The sequence below is a fragment of the Kryptolebias marmoratus genome, linkage group LG21 (assembly GCF_001649575.2).
Source record: "Kryptolebias marmoratus isolate JLee-2015 linkage group LG21, ASM164957v2, whole genome shotgun sequence".
Lineage (NCBI taxonomy): Eukaryota > Metazoa > Chordata > Actinopteri > Cyprinodontiformes > Rivulidae > Kryptolebias > Kryptolebias marmoratus.
Genome location: NC_051450.1, coordinates 810,005 through 828,533, shown reverse-complemented (window position 1 = coordinate 828,533; position 18,529 = coordinate 810,005). Strand labels below are relative to the sequence as shown.

Here is an 18,529-nt window from a genome sequence, read left to right as displayed (position 1 = left end):
TAAATTGGAGAGCGACTCAGCGGAGTTCATTTAAGTCTAAGCTTCTCTCAAGTGTTCAGGGGCTGGATCAAATCCCCCTCCATCCCATCCAGCGTCTCAAAACAGGTCTTTGTAATTCACGCTTGTTTATTTGGCAGCCATTACCAGGAACGAACATGTTTTTAATGCAGAGGGGAGAGCTGTCAGCTCATATCAAAAATCTATCACTGCTGCTGTTCTCTGCGTCTTCACTCTGCAGTTTCATGTGCTTGCTCATTAAAAGACGGAAGGCGGGTGATAATGTTCTTGCCCATGTGTGTTTGTCTGTCTGTTGCCAAAATATCTCATGAGCCACTGGAAAAATTTTTAATGAAACTTGCAGAAAATAATTATTGAATGTACATCTACAACTGACTGACATTTAGGGCCAGCCTATTTCAAGATGGCTGCCATAGCCAACTGACTTTAAAAAACAAAATATTGGCTAGAACTCAGTTTTATAGATATTGATTAAAAATTTGTTGACTGATCCCCAGCAGATATTCTGAATGCTAACCGATTGCACAAGATCCTAGTTTAAAATGTTGTCTGTCTGTTAGCAAAACATCTCAAGACTCATTGAACAGATGTTATTGAAATTTTCAGGAAATAATCACTAGATGCACATCTACAACTAATTACCTTTTGGAGTCAGTCCAGTTCAAGATGACCACCGCAGCTAACTGACATTAGCCAACACAAAAATGGCTATTACTCAGTCAGTTTTACGGATATTGATCTAAAATTTGATGTGGTAGTAGCAGAGAGTCATATACAACACATACTGTGAGTGTGACATCACATTTATTTTATGAGGTTGCACATTTCGCAACATAAAATGATCTTAGTTTAAAACTCTGGCATGAAAGGTGGTGGGTGATAGGCATTTCTTGAAGGTCTTTCTTCTTGCATAGGTTCATCCTGTAATATACATCCTGAATGTCATAGTTGCACGTCATCCAAAAAAACAAAAGTAGTCCTTTTTCAATCACAGACATCTTGTATTTATCGGCCCTTGTTGCTGTTGTTAACAGGCTACCTTTATAGTGATCTGCTTTAGCACGGCTGCTCCTAACTAGTTATTACAGCAGCTGAAATTCCTACCACTGTGGTTCATTAGGAGTGAAATTAGAGTGCTGGCGAGAGATATAGAATGCACGTTTAATCTAAAAAGGTCAATGTGCACAAGCTATTTTGGAGATTCACTGCGAGCTTATAATTGGGGCCTTGTCTGAAGACGATGAAGAATTAAATGAAGACAAAGTTACTGAGCGCGTGGTTGGCCTTTGATGACAATCAGGAGGTGCGGACGCTTCATTTGCAACCTTTAATCAGTCCAGTGAGATCGGACTCACATGTGATTGGTGAAGAAAAGAAAGTGGGGGCAGAGAAATGAAATGGTAATTAGTATTGATTACCTATGTGCATATGACCCCGCACTTTCCCTTTGCATTCTTAAATCAACCCAAATTATTGGATTTCCTAATTTCATGCTTAGAGAGAGGCAGCCTGCAGTACAAAACTGCATCCACGATGAACCACACAGACACTGGGGTCTCGGGGAAATTGTAGGGAAAAGAAACAAGTCTTCTTTTAGTGCCAAGCTGTGGGAGTGAACCTAAATTAACCACACTAGTCGAAGTTAGGGGTAATAATTATTCCTGGGAAGTCTGTGGGGAGTAAAGGTGATTCAGGTAGCTTTTTCTTCAAATTACATTTCACGTCACTCTGCTGTCGCTAAGAGATGGCCTCAAACCGGCCACATATGTCTGTAATTACTCCCAGTTAACGCAGAATGTAAAAAAGGTCCATTTACCCGAGAAAAAAAAGGAGCCCAATTACATGTATACACAATTAATACACCCACGGGAAATTGAAATTTTCTTTCAAATGATAAGATTAATTCCTAATTATGGCAACACACACACAGAGTTTCGCACACTGGCACAATGTTTCGCACAGTTAATTTGTTTTAGCAATAAGCCACCACAGGCTGAATTGTAAAGAGAAGGAGTGGACAACGAGTGATGGAGGGAATCCGTGTCACAGTGGACCCGGTGAACCGGGCCACGGCGCTGACGTGACAGTGCTCTGCCGCCATCTGCTGGACTCCTTCCACAGAGGTCTTAGTTAGATGTTTACTTTTTTTTTGTTAGATGTTTACTAATATCCTCTGCATGTCTTCCATCATTGTTGTTTAAAGCTAATTTTGTATTTTATGTGACAAACTCACATATTTCTCCTCGTTTTTGTTTTTTTTTTTAAGTGTGGCAACGCTAAATAAAACCTGATTTTAATTACAACTTTTGAATGATTATCTTGATGTTTTGTTATCGAAAGCCAAGGAGTATCTTTCCTCAATAAGAATAATGTTTAATAAATCTAGCGGGAAAAAAAAAAAAAAAAAAAAAGAGCCCCCCACTCCCTCTGCTTGGGAACGAGACACAAAGAGACAACGGTGCTGCGATGAGCTTTTTGTTTTGATTCAAGTCATTCTGTGTGTCATTATTGATCATGTCATTGCGGTTTTGGCCCTTGTGGTTGCTGTTTTGACACTCTTCAACTTGTTTTCACTTTCATCTGTTTGTAGTTTGTTTGCATTTATTTATGTTTACATTGTTTACCTTTGTAGTTTTAAGTCCCTTTGATCTGTTTTCACTTTGCATCTTTGTAGATTTTTTGTGTCTCTGTGTGGTCATTTTCTCTTTGAACCATTTTGTTTTTGTCTTATTGGTCATTTTGGTTGTTAGATGTACGAGTTTGAAAAAAGTTGGAATTTGAAAAAGGGAATATTTGTACAGACTAGCAAATTTCCACTTTTTAATGTTGGCTTTTAAGTTGTTTTTGATTTGATTTTAAAATGTCTGTAAATTTTTAAGAAATGTGTACATTGGTTAGGTGTAATTCATGTCAATTTCTCAGTACACAAATATTTACATAGAATTTTAATTATCTGCAAGAACAAACAGCAGCTGCAGCATCGAGGTGCCATTATTAGCTGACCCACTACCAGTGTGGACTGCTGCCATCTTCAAACTATCTTATAGTAATTTAAACCTTTACTTTGCGTTACATGGCTATTTTGGTAAAATGATTAAATTCCTGTTCAAAGCGGCCCTAAAGTGCCACTGCTAGCTGCTGCTGCTATTTGAGCTTATAAATAACAGAATTCAAAGTAAACAACCGTGTGCTGACAAACTGATGGTGGTGTAAAGGTTGCTGAAACAGCATTTCCACGAGCTGCTATGATTTTTTTTTTTGAGATGGGAGCCGTTTTAAGCTAATCAGCTGCTTTCAGACTAGCCGTTAGCTCATCAGTCCTGTCAAACATAAACACCATTTCTGAAGCTGATCAAAGAGCTATCTACAGCAGGCAGGATAATAGTTGTTCATAACCTTTGTGAAACACCGCACTTCTACACAGCCAGGCTCCCTGAGCAGTCATAGTCATAAGAAGCTCAAATGTAATTTAACATTTCAGCAATGATCCAAAAGCTTGCAGAAGTGCCAGATAGTTCATGCCAAATTTAAGTGAAAAGACATACTATATATTCATAACTGATCTGGTTAAGCCACAAAGCCTTAAGTGTAATTATTTCAACCAGCAAAAAATTCACTCTGTCTGAAGAACAGTATATTTTGAAAACATTTGAAAGAGTGTATGATGTAGATTTCTTTAATTGTTAGACCCCAAAAAAAGAAGGAAAAAAGATGGATTAAAGAGGAGTATAACAATTAATGAGTTGACAAAAATTCGTTACACTTCAAAGTCTGGTTTTATTCTGTGGTAAACCTTGGTCTCACATCTATGTTGGTGGAATAACACTACTAAGTACAGCTGGGCCTACAGTACAATAATTAATATGTCCATGTTTACAAGCAAAATAAACAATGTTAAATATATAAATATTAGTTCTCTGTGTAAAGCACAGCATACAGCAGCCTCACATACATATGCTGAACCTTACGCTTGTGCTCAGCGGACACACACTCTGGTTTTTACCGCAAATAAAGTGTCTAGTCTGTCTTTACGCAGCCCTACAATCAGAGCCTGTCTACGCAACTTGAGACAGAGGAAGTGCAATTTAAAAACAACTACAACACTAAACATCCAGGGCAACGAGAACACGCAAGTGCATGGCAAGACTGCTGAAAGTTTTTTTTTTCTTTCTTTTTGAAGAACAGGAGTACTGCTAATTTAAACTTCATGAGTCATGGTCATGAAAATGACAAAAAACAGGAAATGAACACAATATGGGGACCAAACAGAGACAGCTGCTCACTGCAGCTCCTTCACAACATCTGGACTAACACCTCACACATGGTTTAAGTCTTACACACAGACTGAACTTCTGTGGGAAGCAGCACGGCGAGGGCGTTCACATGGCGACTGAAGCGTCGGACTCTTTGGGTCGGCTGTGGATGACGTGCTCCACCTGTCCCGAGTCGGACACGTCGTAGCTCGTCTTGTACTTGGCCAAGATCTTCATAAGAGGACGCAGCTTCAGCCACCACTGTTCTTTGGGAATCCGATGACTGCAGGAACAAAAATATATGTCATGTTGATAATGTCCATTAAAGGAATAGTACAGACAGCTTAAAGTGGGGTTCTATGGAACACTTATTATCTTACCTCTTGTAAATAACCCTTTGCTAGGCCTCAGTCTGGAGAAATGGTTACATTTTTCACCAGACTGACGTGCTAATGACTAGTCAGAATGCAGCCAAGAACAATAGATTGCTGCCGTTTTAAAACACCTTCAATCTTTAAAATCTCAAAACTTTTATGACCGAGTCAATATATCTTACACAATTATTTCCACTGAATTCTATAGTTATTTGCAAGTGCAAATAGTGTCAGTACCAACTGGTTGTAGCACTTCCTGTGCAGTCTAGGGCACTTCCAGCAGGACTATCCTAATATTTCTGCCAAATAAACAATGTAATGTGAAACTAACAGCACCATAAAGATTTATGATATAGCGTTAGAACAAATCACTATAAAAATATAAAGACTGGACTTGTTTTAGGATGGCTAAATCAGCTTTTAAAGTGGATCAGCTCAGACCAAACTGATGGTCCAAGCTGATCTACGTCCAAAGTAGACATTAATGTATTACAACAAAAGTCTCAAATCTTCAATTTTCTGTAAATGCTGTTTTATACACATTTACACCACTGCCAGTTTTGCATAATAGTTTTTTCTGGCAAAAATATTACAACATTCCTGCAGGAATTGCCCCAGCCTTCACCAGAAGTACTACAGCTAGCTGCTGTCGCCACAATTTGTGGGTGAAAAGAACTAAAGAATTCTATGTAAAGAACTACCCAATGCAAAACTGATGGCAGTGTAAAGATTTATTAAAGAACGTTTGCAGTTTAGAGTTTTAAGATGGCAGTAATTCGACTTTGATCTTAGTTTTGCTTGAAGCAGCTGTTAGCTCATCAGTCTGGTCAGAATGAAAGTATTTCTCCAAACTGAGCTCATTCAAAACTCTATCTACAAGAAGATTTTAAACTCTCAGAAACCATTTACAGAACCCCACTTCAGTGTGTCACCACTATTGCTTTAAAAACGTGTTTTTCAGCCTGTTAATTTTCCAAGCTATAAATGAACATACACAAAGTCGGTCTCCTCCTTGAGCTGCACAACAGGTTGGAAGACCAGAGCCCTGGCACGCATCCCCAGCAAACAGCAGGAGTCCTCCGAGTTGGCAAACACTCGGCCTGCAGCGACATATTGTTCAGTCCCAGGTGGAAACACAATCAATACTCAGACAAACAGATACCATTCTAGTTTGTGTGAGGGGTTTCTCTATGTTATGGTGGGATTTAATCTATTAGCTAAAGAAACAACATGTTAAGTGAAATCACAACAGTAAGAGATGACGCAGAAGGCATTACTACGACTAAAAGGCAACTAAAGCATCGCATGATGGAAAAAGCAGCAAAAAGAAATGCGTTATTCATCTAGCTCATGCCTAAACATTTCCAGACAGATTATTTTCAGATGAATCATTAACTGGAAATAGAAACGCATGGCAGCTGCTGATAAACATGTAAGACACAGTTCCAGCTGTGCCCCACATGTGCCGGGACAGGATGTGTATATCTCTATGATATACACTACAAAATGACACACAGGGACATGTAGCGAAATAATTAAAAAAAAAACATGAAGATGGTTATGGAGCCATTACGAAAGATTTACCTTCGTCTTATGTCATCAGAGCGCAGGACAAACAAGAGATAAAGGACAAAAAGGAGTTCAACTTTAATTGTCATTTTTTTTCATTAATAAACTCCTACACTTACGAGGTTAAATGAGCACAAATTAGGGAGAACATTTTTAGAAAATCAGAGTGATTTCATGACAGATCTGCTTCATATGGGCCACGTCTCTGCAGGATCCTCTATGGTATAGTGATTCCACTCAGAGAATAATCTGGAAAACAAAAAGCTGTACCTCGTCTGTAAGACTCCACCAACTTCTGAGAAAGCCACTGCATCGCCTTGGCTGAGATCTTGGTCCCGAAGTTACGGTCGAATGGGGATGGTGCTCCTCCCTTTAAAATGAATAACACAATTTTACTCAATTTCCTTTTGTTTTACATTCTTTTTTTAGTTCTCTGTATCTTTTTTTTTTAAAAATCTCATTATTATTAAAGGTTTGTTTGATCCAAATTTGTCTGCGCTAAACTCCAGAGACACACAAACAAAATACAACAAAGACAACAAAAAGGCCAACAGGGGATGTGCATATTTCCAACACGCATATGAAAGACTGGGTTTGTTGCTTTTCATAACTTGTAGATTTCTTTGTTTTTATCCATGTGTAAAAGTTGAAGCCATCCAACTGTACCTGCTGCATGTGTCCGAGCACATTCTTCCTGCAGTCAAACACTCCCCTCCCTTCTTCTGAATACAGCTGATAAATGAAGTCTGTGGTGTAGTTCTCATTACTGTTCTCATTTCTACACACACAGGAAACAAGGTGTTAGGAGAGGGACACTTACATCAACTTAGACTATATTCCCAAAAGTATTCGCTCGTCTCCCTTCACACACATATGAACTTGAGTGCCATCCCATTCTTAATTCATAGGGGTTAATATGATGTTGGCCCACCCTTTGCAGCTATAACAGATTCAGCTCTTCTGGGAAGGCTTTCCACAAGGTTTAGGAGTGTTTATGGGAATTTTTGACCATTCTTCCAGAAGTGTATTTGTGAGGTCAGACACTTATCTTGAACAGAAGGCCTGGCTCACAGTCTCTTCTCTAATTCATCCCAAAGGTGTTCTGTTGGGCTGAGGTCAAAATTCTGTGTAGGCCAGTCAAGTTCTACACCTAACTCACTCATCCATGTCTTTATGGACATTGCTTTGTGCACTTGTGGCCATGGAAGTGATTGGAACACCTGAATTCAATGATTTTGATGGGTGAGTGAATACTTTTGGCAGTATAGTGTATGCTTTACTGATATCTAGGAGTGATCTTTTAAAAAACTTTTATTATCACAAAAAGCCCAAGTCTTGTGTCTGACCTGAGCACCAGTCCTCTTTGAATGCTGGTCTTCATTTTCTCAGTCAGATGCTCAACATTAGCCTGTGGACAAGAAATGATGAGTCACGTTAACCAGTAGGCAGTGCTCTAACATGCTACTTTATAATAAAGCCTGAATGTAGATTTGAAGTCTGTTGGGAGCAGAGCATGGATGAATTTATACAGATACACAGTGGGTTTCCTCTTGTTCTTGAAAGTCAGTGTTAGAGTTGAAAGTCAGAAAAGTCAACTTGAACGTCAAAATTCATACTGCACTCAGAACATTAAACTCTGACATTACACCAATCTTTACTGTGGTCCAGTTGCAAGCTGAAAACCAATACAATTTGCCAAATATTGTGCTCACTAACCAGTAGCAACATGAGCCAATACCATTGGTATTGCTTGATATCTGTCATGGGTCATCTTTGGTCATGAAAGTGTTAAATCATCTGTCAGTGATCCTGACACACGTAATGACCAAAAAGCACTGATTCAAGCTTTTCTTTTTTGATAAGATTTTCTTATTCTTTCATGACAAAACATTTTGTCTATGATAGACAAAATCACAGTGTGAACCTAGGGGGGGGGGTTCCAGTTGACTTTTCTGACTTGAAACATAAAAACTGAGGTTTCACAGCAGCTCCAACTTTAAAATCCAATATGGCTGCCTCAGTCATCAATTACACACATGATACTGTATAAACACTAATAAGAAACATGTTGCTGAGGTGTTTGAAAATATTTTTTGCTCATTTTTTGACATTCAACTGGAGTGTGGTTAAGTTGGACTTGACTTCATTCTCAGGTCTAAGTTCCAACTTTTAAAGTAGTGCAGCATTAGTTTCATGTGTGTCTTACCTGAAGATCTCTGATGTCAAACTGCTCCTCGTAGATATATGCTGCGTCAGCCCCAGCTGCCAGGCCTCCTACTGTGGCCAGGTAGCCACAGTAGCCCCCCATGGTCTCAATAATGAACACGCGTCTCTTGGTCCCACTGGCGGACTGCTTGATGCGGTCACAAGTCTGACACATGCACACATGCTCACAACATTAGAACACTAAGAATTAATGCGGGCTAAATGTGTGAATGTCTGAGCTACTAAACTTTAGCTGAACCCAACAAAGTGGCAACAAACCAAACCAGCATAAATACTGAGGCAGTAATTAGTAGTCATACAGTCATACTTTGTACCTGTGCCAGTTTTGGTCTCTTCATACTCTGAGTCTTGTTGTTTTGCTTTTTTTGTTTGTTTGTTTAAAGAGCTGCCTGTCATGGGTCTCTTGGTAACCAGATTGGGTTAGCTCTCCTGGTCCCTGGTAAATGGTTTCTCTCTTGAGAAATTCCCTTGAAGTATCTCTCTTATTTTGAGTTTTGTTTTGTTTTTTCTTGTTTGTACTGCTTTGGTATATTGCCACAACCAGTATTTCTCTAGATTTTTGGTTAAAATTTGGTTACAAATAGGAATAGGATTTTTGAGTAAGGGATTAGATTGGTTTGAGTGTTTCAAGTATCAACAAAACCACAAACATGGTTTGCAAATGAGCATTTGCATAAATGAAAATGTTTGAAAATATTTAACAGTCAACAGAAATCCATGGATATGCAGTGGTAACTACATGGGTACCGAATGGTACCAAATGGTAACTCCTGGGTAACGTGGGGGTACGAACTAGCAAAGGAACAAAGTGACCTGATGCCCAGTCATACTGTTAGCATACTTTAACACATTTCACATGGATAAAACCAAGCAAATCAACATGGTGATCATTTACAGAAATCACAGGTTGAAGCAAAATGCTGCTTTACCAGACAAACTGGAGCCCTGCAAAGAGCAAGAGAGCAAATCAAATGTAAAACAACTTTCTAAACTTCTAATGTTTTATTTATTGGCCCAGTGCTGATAATCAAGTGGTCTCCGCTATCAGCTAATGAGTTTTAAGTTTCAACAGTAGTAATGGTTTAAGATTAGTGTCAGACATACAGTCCATGTTAGATTGTAGATCAAGTTACTGCAACAATTTAAACTTCACAGAAAAAAAAAAAATCATGCAACACTGTGTGATTTTATAACCTGACAGTTTGTTATTAGCACTGGACCATTAGCTCCACTGATATCTAATGTGCGCCTCTTAGAGGGCATCTTGAAAAGAAGCAGTGAAAGCTGCGGCGGCTTGAACTGCCTTACCTCCACAATAGCATTGAGGGCCGTGTCTGCCCCAATACTGAGCTCAGTGCCGGGTACATTGTTACTTATGGTGGCAGGCAGCATACACATCGGGATGCAAAACTCCTCAAAGGTACCACGAGCCTCATACAGCTGCAGCAAACACTCAAGCGCCTGAAGCGGCAGTATATAGAACACACATGTTAGAGCCACTGAAGGGGCTGACCACCGAGAGAGGTGAAACTCTCTCAGCTTGTGAGAGCGTATCCTGCCATTCTGGCTCTTTCCGTGTGATAGCCGCCATGGCTTCCCTTTGGCAGATGAAGACAGGAGTGCAAACAGAGCAGTGGAGGAGATGGTAAATGAATGGAGAGGACAGAACAAAGGAAGAAAGGGAAGAACTGAGTAAAGTAGGGGAGGGTATATGGTACAGAAGAGGTAATAGAGGGAAAAACAAAAAGACTGGGAGAGTCAGAAATGTGAAACCAGACAGCATGGAGGTCTGTGTGTTTGTGCGCCACAGCATGGAGCAACCATATGACGGCTATATTAGCAGTGGGGCGGCCTAAACGTTACAGGCAGGACAAGCAGCACTGATCAAGCCTGCAAAAACACTAAGGGGAGGATGAAGAACTGAAGGAAATGATGGTCTGACTAAGAATTAGACTTTCACATTGCTTTGTTGAAAGTTTGTACAACCCTCGACAAAAAGATAAGCCAGTATGGAAAATGCAGACAAAAGATAAACAGTGACTATTAGATTTACTTTGACTTTTATTTCATAGCAGAAACCAACCAAAGATTGTCTAATCAGTGTGATTTATTTTGCTAATATACATCCATTCCTGCTTTTTTTTTCTTCATTAAACACGTAACAAAAATGTTCTTGCATTGAGGACCAGAAGGTATACCCTTTCAGTCATCCAAATGTACATTTTTTCCCAATGGGGAGAGGTCAGGATTGTAGGCAGGCCATTTGAGTACCCATAACTTCTTTACCTGCAGCCATGTTTTAAAATCTGTGCAAAATGCAGTTCCACATTGGCTGGATAAATAGATGCTGGACAAACATAGAAAAGTTGGGGACTAGAAGGAAGAGTATGATGCTCTAAAACCTCAGCATGCTCCTTGCCAAAGACACTGATTTCACCCCATATCGTCACAGAGTTCAGCTTTTGGACTTGGTCTTTTTGTTGTTTTTGTCTGGAGCTTAAAATCACCCTTTTTGTTTCCATGAAGAGATCTAGAATACCGATTTGTCTGAACTTAATCCATGTTTCCACGGTGTGATCGTCAATCCCAGATGCCTCCAAACCCAGAGCAGCAGAAGCCACCTCTGGACGTTAACATAAAGCTATTTTTTGTTCATTATTAAGTTTTAGCTGATTTTAATGGCTCTACCTCCACATTGTATTGCTTTTCAAGAACATTGTTGTAAGTTCTTTAATAACTGTCTCGTGCAATTTTTTGAGCACGGATCCAATCCCAACTGTTTTGGAATGTACTCCATCTAAAATGCAGGAACAGATGTACACTTCTGTGCAAATCTTGAATCAGTCTTTATTTTTGCTTCCAAAGACACAAATCAGACATTCTCCAAGTTTTTATCTTAAGTTTTTCTTTGGACATTTACTAATTTGGCACTCATTTTCAGTCCAGTACCTGACCGTTTTAAGATAGAGTTAAGTGGCTTCACAAAAAAACAATCTATGAATCACTTAGACAGAAAAGGTCCTGAACTTAAGGGACGAACCATTGTTCTCTATAACCTTTTGAAATCATCACACCCTAAACTGCACTTTTCAGCAAGGGTTAGTGATTTAGTTCGTTTTTGTCAGATAAGAGCTTGTAAGCTTTGACTGGTGTTTTGTAATGTCTGCTGCAATAAGTTGTACTTGGAGAACTTAGTATGTTCTTAAATGGAATTTATTTTACAAAGTTTGAGAACATCTAGCTCATTAGAAGCAAAATGTATGTATGTATGTAAATTATAGTGGCTTGAACTTTGAAACCAAGATGTCTTTTGTGAACTTTATTTTGTTTTATGAAATATTGTACACTCTTTCAAACCTTTTTATCTCCATTTTCAATATCGTCTAATCTTTTTCTGAAGGTGTACACATGTGAACTAACTAGACAAGAAACTCTACTTTGGTCATTTAAAAAGAAGGAAGAACGCACACACAGGTGGGGGAAGGGGGCAGGCAGCGCAAACATGGCGGTCACGACACTTGTGCACCACACAGCATGCCTCCATGTTTTCACTCATTTACTTACCTGTTTATTGAAGGGAGGGATGCCACTGTACACCTTAGTTTCCACCAGCCGTCCTTACAGTGCAGACGTGCTGTGAGGCTAAATTTTTCAAACTCTAATTGGAGCTTTTCTGTAGGCCAGATGTGGCTTACAGATGCCAACCGTCACAGGAATTCTCTCCCAGATAATCTTCTGACGGGCTGGCAGGAGTGAGAGTCACTGGTGAAAAGACTGAGTGAGCAATCTCTCCCTTCTTGGATTTGCTGTGTGAGCATGTTTGTGGATTCTGTGTGTGTGTGTTTGTGTTGCTGAGCTCATCTAAATCATGTCGCCAGGCCCCATCACTTACAGCAGTGATGGCGTTCAGGGCCGTGTCAGCGCCAATGCTGAGGTCTGAGCCAGGCACATTGTTGGAGACAGTGGCTGGGACCATGACCATCGGCACACAGAACTCGTCAAATTTCCCACGAGCCGCTGACAATTCCAGCAGTGACAGGAAGGCCTGCAGGGCAGAGCCAAGGGCTTTAGTAGGGTCTGGAAGGGAAAGAGACTTTGGCACGGTGGTTGGGTTGAGAGGTGCTACTTGCCACAAGGAAAGGAAAGACATAAGTGAAGAGTGCCAAGAGGAGGAGCCAGGTCTATCACAACGGACAGCAGCGAAACAGACAGGAACCACTCCACATTCAGCCCCACAAACACTCATATAAACAGAGGAAAAGTCTTTTTACTTGCATTCATCACAGGAAAAATTTGAAGCTGGTGAGCATCTAAACAGGACTGCGTGAAATGGCTGGAGGAAAGCATCAAATTATCTCCCCTTTCACTTCTAATTTCAGCCAAATGCTTCAAGTTATTCTCTCTGTGCAACTCAGTTTGTTGCTTTTGAACTCGTTAGCTCTGTTGTCCCAGTTTGAGGCAGAGAATTGACTTTGAAGCATTGTTATGTACACATGAACCATAAAGTGATGTTTTGGCATGAAAGGGAGAGGACTAATGGAATGAATCAACACTAAACAATAAATACAACACATCATAAAAAATAACAGCTGTCTGTTTCAATAACATGAGCAGAAATAATGTTGCTAAAGTCATTAATATTCAGCACTAAAGATCTGAGCTTGTAGACTAAATTAAAAATGAGCTTAACTACCAGCATCATAAGAGATTTAAAACATACCTCAAATCCACCAATAACCAGCAGAGCGTTTATGTTATATTTTCGCATCTGCTCAGCAATTTTATCAACATGCTTGGCAGGAAGAGTTCTGAGGAGGAGAAATAAGAAAGTTTTATTTTCACATGATCACTCAAAAAGCTTTGAATTTAAAAATGAAGCAGATATCTGTTGAAAAAGTATATACAGCTAGTGTACACTCCAACTTTTTAAACTTAAAGGGATAGTTCAGCGATTTGGAAAAAGGGGTTGTACAGAGAGGTTAAGAACAATACAATATTTGCAATAAGAAATGTTCAGAAAACAACAACAAAAACATCATCAGTTTGGAAAAACAGGACTTGATGTTGACAGGACTGGTGACCTAATGGCTAGTCAGAGCGTGGATCAACACCAAAGTGGATCGCTGCCGTCTTAAAACAACTCAAACTGCAAACTTTATGGCGTTTTCAGAAAAATGGTTTTCATAAAACATTGTTGCCATCAGTTTCACAGTACACAGTTATTAACATCGAATTTTGTTGTTATTTGCAAGCACAAGTAGTGGCAGCTAGCTGTAGCACTTCTGATGCAGCCTGGTGTGCAGGAATATCATCAGATTTCTGCCAGAACAATGTGTAATGCAATGCTTCAGGAATGAGCACACTCATACAAACCAATATTAGGTCACCAATACCACTTCAAAAGCTGATTTTTCTGCTTCAAAACAACTAATATTCAAAATTTTACAGTGAATGGTATCTTTTTTATATTTACACCTTAGTTAGCTTTGTTTTACATAGTAATTCTGACTGACACTAATGATTGACCTGATGACTAAATTTTATGTAAATAACTGTGTAATGCAATAACAATGGTTGTGTAAAAGATTTTTAGAATAGTGTTGGCATGAACTGCTTTGAACTATAGGAGCCTGTAGTAGTTTTATTTTGGTTTTGGCCTTACTACAGTGAGTCATTAGTTTATCAGTCTAGTCAGAATTAGACTATTTTTCCAAACTGAGATCATTCAAAAACCATCTACAACTGGTAAGATATTGTTCATTTATTACCTTTTCAAAAAACCTTGCTTCAAAAAGACCCAAACTATCCCTTCAACACCTCTGACTTTGCGTGAAACCTTTACCTTTTAGTACCCAAAAGGGAGCCACCCTGTCCCGTCCATCCTCCGACATCACTCCATTTAATCTCCTTAATCTGAAGGAAGAACAACAGATTAAATATCACATAAAGGACAATAAGATGCTATTTAGTTTCACCATGACCTCACCGACCTATTTTAGTGTCCAATGTTAAAGCAAATTAATAGCTTTTACATTAAAAATTTATGACAGGAGGGCTAAAGATGGATCCTGTGGTTATGTATTCACCTAAATACAGTTGCTCAGTTTCCAATACATCATCAGATCTCAGTGCAGGATCAGTGCGGAAAAGTATTACAGTTATTTGCTGCACAAACTCTTATTTACACAGCAGTGTAGTCTGTAAGATTTAAACAGTAGGACTTTCTTCCTCCCTCTGGTATAAACTTCTTAAAGATACAGTCTAATTTCAGCTGGTCAGAGCTTACAGAAACTGTTCAACTCCGTGACAATGGAGACATTCTGATGAAAACAAAGGATGTGATCATTTATTTTATGGCGTTCTGAGAAAGAGCTCATTTTTTCACATGGTTTGAAGAAGGGCGAAACCAGTTCCACTAGTAACAGAACAAAAAACAAAAGTCCAGTCTTAGATTACAATCCAATTTCCACTTTTAACATCCCACAGAGCTATTCAAAACTCACTGTTTTAGTGATGAACCAACGAGGTGAGAAATCACGATAATCAGACATCTGTGCTTTTGTATCGGCCACAAAATGACTTAATGTTCTGTTGCCATCTAGTGGTTTTTTGTGGTACTGCATCTGCTCAGGCTGCTCGGGGATTCCATGGGAGAAATTGGTTTACATTAATCTGCACAGATTATCCCCTGACTTTCCCTGATTATTCTTCGGTGAGGCAGCTAACAATGATTGCTCAATGAGTCTGACGCTCATCAAGCTAAGGCAATTCTCTCAGTCACCGATGTGAAAAATGGCAAGTCACACACAATAGTTTTCCATCAAGCTTTTTGGGTTCTGTTATAAACAGATTTAAAATTACAACATGAAATCCTTTTACTGTGATGGTTCCTGAGGATGTGGAGAGCTCACCTGTCCTTTGTAGAATCCCTCAAATCCATCACTGACAGCAAACATCTTGTGTCCCTCAGAGATTCCCACCCTGACAGCTGATCGGACAGCAGCGTTCATTCCTGCTGCGGGGGCTCCAACATTCAGCACCGCCACATTAAAGTTGCTCTGAGGAAGGAAATACAAACAGCAGCACATTGGCCTTTAATCAAACACACTACACCTTAGCTAATCTCACTGATGCTGTCAGTCAGAGGGCAGCTGTTGATGTTTTATAAGAAGAATCAATAAACGGCTTCTGGTGCTACACACAGGCCGTCATTACTAATGCAGGGGGAGTCCAACCCTGAGGCAAGCAGCACATAACAGAGCCATGTCACGCTGCCTTTACACCTTGATTATCTTCAGTCTGAGCAGCCTCCTGGAGCCACAGCAGCCCCTGACTGACAGAGTCACCTACAGTCAGACATTTCTAGCTTTACTGACTGTTACAAACATTTTTTTAAAACCATAACAACAACAAACATTGGTTGTGGTTGTTGTACAATCTGAAATTTAAATGGAACTTAACATTTTGACTCAACAACTTAAAAGATCCTAAATCATTTTATAGTAAAATGAACAAGAAATAAGAAAAAGTTGAACGGCTGCTGCTTGTGTCCAACAATCTTTAAATCAAACCAGAGATTCAGTTGGACTGAGGTTAGATCTTTGACTAGACCATTCCAGGACCTTTACCTGGTTTTTCTTAAACCAGAGGAGTGTTTCTGCAGCAGAGGGTCAGTGTCCTGCTAGAAGGTGGACCTCCGTCCCAGTCTCACATCTCTGGAAGACTAAAATGTCTCTCAAGAATTTCTTTGTATTTTTGCTCCATCCAACTTTCCTTCAACTCTGACCAGTTTCTCAGTCCCGGCTGATAAAAAACCTCCCCACAGCATGATGCTGCCACCACCATGCATCACTGTCGGGATGGTGTTTTCAGCATGATAAGAGGTGTTCAGTTTTAGCCGTATTTGTCCACAGCACTTTCTTCCATGTTTGCGGAAAAAAATAATGTACGCAGTACTGTTCAGTTTTTTAAAATACTCAAGGCCCCCCACCCCAATGTAACGCCATTAATCTGGACTATTTTGTGTAGGACCATTACTAAAAAACAAACTGAAAATCTTTTTAAAATTCAGGTTGTAAAACAAAACAGAAAAGATACTAAAGGGGTGAATACATGTACTATATTGCATCTGTGTACAAAATACTCAGTTTGGACACATGTTTACATAAATTCTTCACTCAATGAATGTGCCTTGTTCTGTCAAGAACATAGCAGCAACACACATCATCAGAACTACAGCCACTGAGTCATTTGTGGGTGGGACTTCAGGACAGTGAGATACATTATTAAACACATCCTTGGGTCGGGGAACTGCTTTTCACTCTTGGGAAACCTGCTTGTCAAGCAGAATGAAGGGATCTGCTCGTGTGTGTGTGTATTGTTCTCTCTTTGTGTTAAACTTACTATTGGCAGTTCGGATTCTGGTTTACGATGAGCCAACAGTTTGTATGTCCTTAGGTTGTTTTCAAAGCTCCTGCAAAACAACCGAAAACAGTTTGAGTCAACAGGTTTGAGAAAACCTTATTACCATTTGTCCAATAATCTTTTCTGAACATCATGATTTCCGATTTTCTACTTCTCCCGAAGCTCGGAAAAAAAAAAGTAATACAATAAATACATCCAAACGTGTGGCTCTACTGGGAAAAGTGTGCTATGAAATTGGACTTTGCATGCCTGAAGTGGCATTTTGATTTCTTTAATTATTTCTACACAGTATCAATTTGAATTTTATAATTGTGCGACAAAATGAGCCGTTTAAACTTTCTAAAGATTTTGCTGTTTATGCATCAAACTAGTTATTTCATTCTTCTCTAACTCAGTGGATCTCTCACTGCTATATGGCTTGTGTTTTTTCTAACACAGCCCTCACCCCACTAAGCTTTCTAGCCTCACTTTCTTTTACAATTTTCTCTTAATGATTTATCAATATGCTAAAATAAAAGTCCACCACAGCAGAGCAACATCAAACTGACTGTCATATCTTCATGTTCAGAGAATATATGGTTTTGGGATTTGAGATTTGGTCTGACCTGCCCCGAAGCTTAACAGCATCCTCAAACCGTTTCTGGTCCATGGCCTTTTGGACTTCTTGAGTCTAGGGAAAAAAAAAAGACCAAAAAGACCACAGGGTTTACCGTTTGTATTTAGTATCCTAGAAACAGAACAACAGGTGGAGTTTTTTCCATTTATACACTCCTGATCAAAATCTTAAGACCAGTCAAAAAATTGCAAGAATTTGCATTTTGCACTATTGGATCTTAGGAAGGTTCTNAAGTAGAGCTTCACAATGTTAAAGGAAAAAATCAGTGCAAGAGACAAGAACTTTTGAGCAGGGAATTTTCTAAAAAACTGCATTTACACTCAAACGTGATTTTTTCAGCTGATCAAAGGTTTAAGACCATAGTATTTAAAAGCCAAAAGCTGTGCAAAAATCTGGATTTCATGTCATTTTCTGTCAAGTCTTTACACTGTCAAGACCTGATGGCAAAAGCAAAAAAGCTCACTGACTTTGAACGTGGTAGGTTTGTTGTGCTGCATAAGCAAGGCCTCTCACAACGTGCCATCGCTGCTGAGGTTGAGGGTTATGGAACAAAAAAGTCAAGTAGTAGACCCAAAAGAATTTCACCACCTCTGAGCCGCAGCATCCGATTGGCTGTCCGTCAAAACACGGGACGATCCTCTACCCAAATTAAGGCCATTACTGGTGCTGACTGCAGCCCAATAACCATCAGACGGCATCTGCGAGAGAAAGGCTTCAGAAACAAAAAACGTCTTCAAAGGCCACGTCTTCTTCAACGCCACAAAATTGCCCGTTTGGACTTTGCAAGGGTGCACCAATCATGGGACATTGAAAGGTGGAAGAAAGTTGTCTTCTCTGATGAGAAAAAAAATTAACCTTGATGGTCTTGATGGCTTCCAACATTACTGGCATGACAAGGAGATCCCACCTGAGATGTTTTCTACACGGCACAGTGGTGGGGGCTCCATCATGATTTGGGGTGCGTTTTCCTTCAATGAAACAATGGAGCTTCAGGTTGTGCAGGGGCGTCAAACAGCAGCTGGCTATGTGGAGATGTTGCAGCGGGCATC

The 18,529-nt window shown here is 39.6% G+C and overlaps 1 protein-coding gene across 12 annotated transcripts in view; it reads right to left on the bottom strand.

Moving 5' to 3' along the window:
* Positions 1 to 3,771: 3,771 nt before the first annotated feature.
* Positions 3,772 to 18,529, bottom strand: part of pfkpa (phosphofructokinase, platelet a) — a 26,533-nt gene continuing 11,775 nt past the window's right edge. For 3 of the 12 annotated variants that reach the window (XM_037973316.1, XM_017435387.3, XM_037973319.1), the window contains 13 exons: positions 17,470 to 17,534; positions 16,844 to 16,913; positions 15,352 to 15,498; positions 14,283 to 14,353; positions 13,161 to 13,248; positions 12,333 to 12,485; positions 8,421 to 8,585; positions 7,561 to 7,622; positions 6,881 to 6,992; positions 6,485 to 6,584; positions 6,230 to 6,235; positions 5,640 to 5,745; positions 3,772 to 4,554 (listed from right to left, as the gene is read on the bottom strand). In XM_037973316.1, coding sequence (XP_037829244.1) covers positions 4,398 to 4,554; positions 5,640 to 5,745; positions 6,230 to 6,235; positions 6,485 to 6,584; positions 6,881 to 6,992; positions 7,561 to 7,622; positions 8,421 to 8,585; positions 12,333 to 12,485; positions 13,161 to 13,248; positions 14,283 to 14,353; positions 15,352 to 15,498; positions 16,844 to 16,913; positions 17,470 to 17,534 — 1,302 coding nt within the window. In that variant the 3' untranslated portion in view covers positions 3,772 to 4,397. Of the gene's footprint in view, positions 4,555 to 5,639; positions 5,746 to 6,229; positions 6,236 to 6,484; positions 6,585 to 6,880; positions 6,993 to 7,560; positions 7,623 to 8,420; positions 8,586 to 9,748; positions 9,902 to 12,332; positions 12,486 to 13,160; positions 13,249 to 14,282; positions 14,354 to 15,351; positions 15,499 to 16,843; positions 16,914 to 17,469; positions 17,535 to 18,529 lie in introns of all 12 variants that reach the window. The other 9 variants (XM_037973315.1, XM_017435385.3, XM_017435386.3 and 6 more) reach the window with 3 other exon arrangements.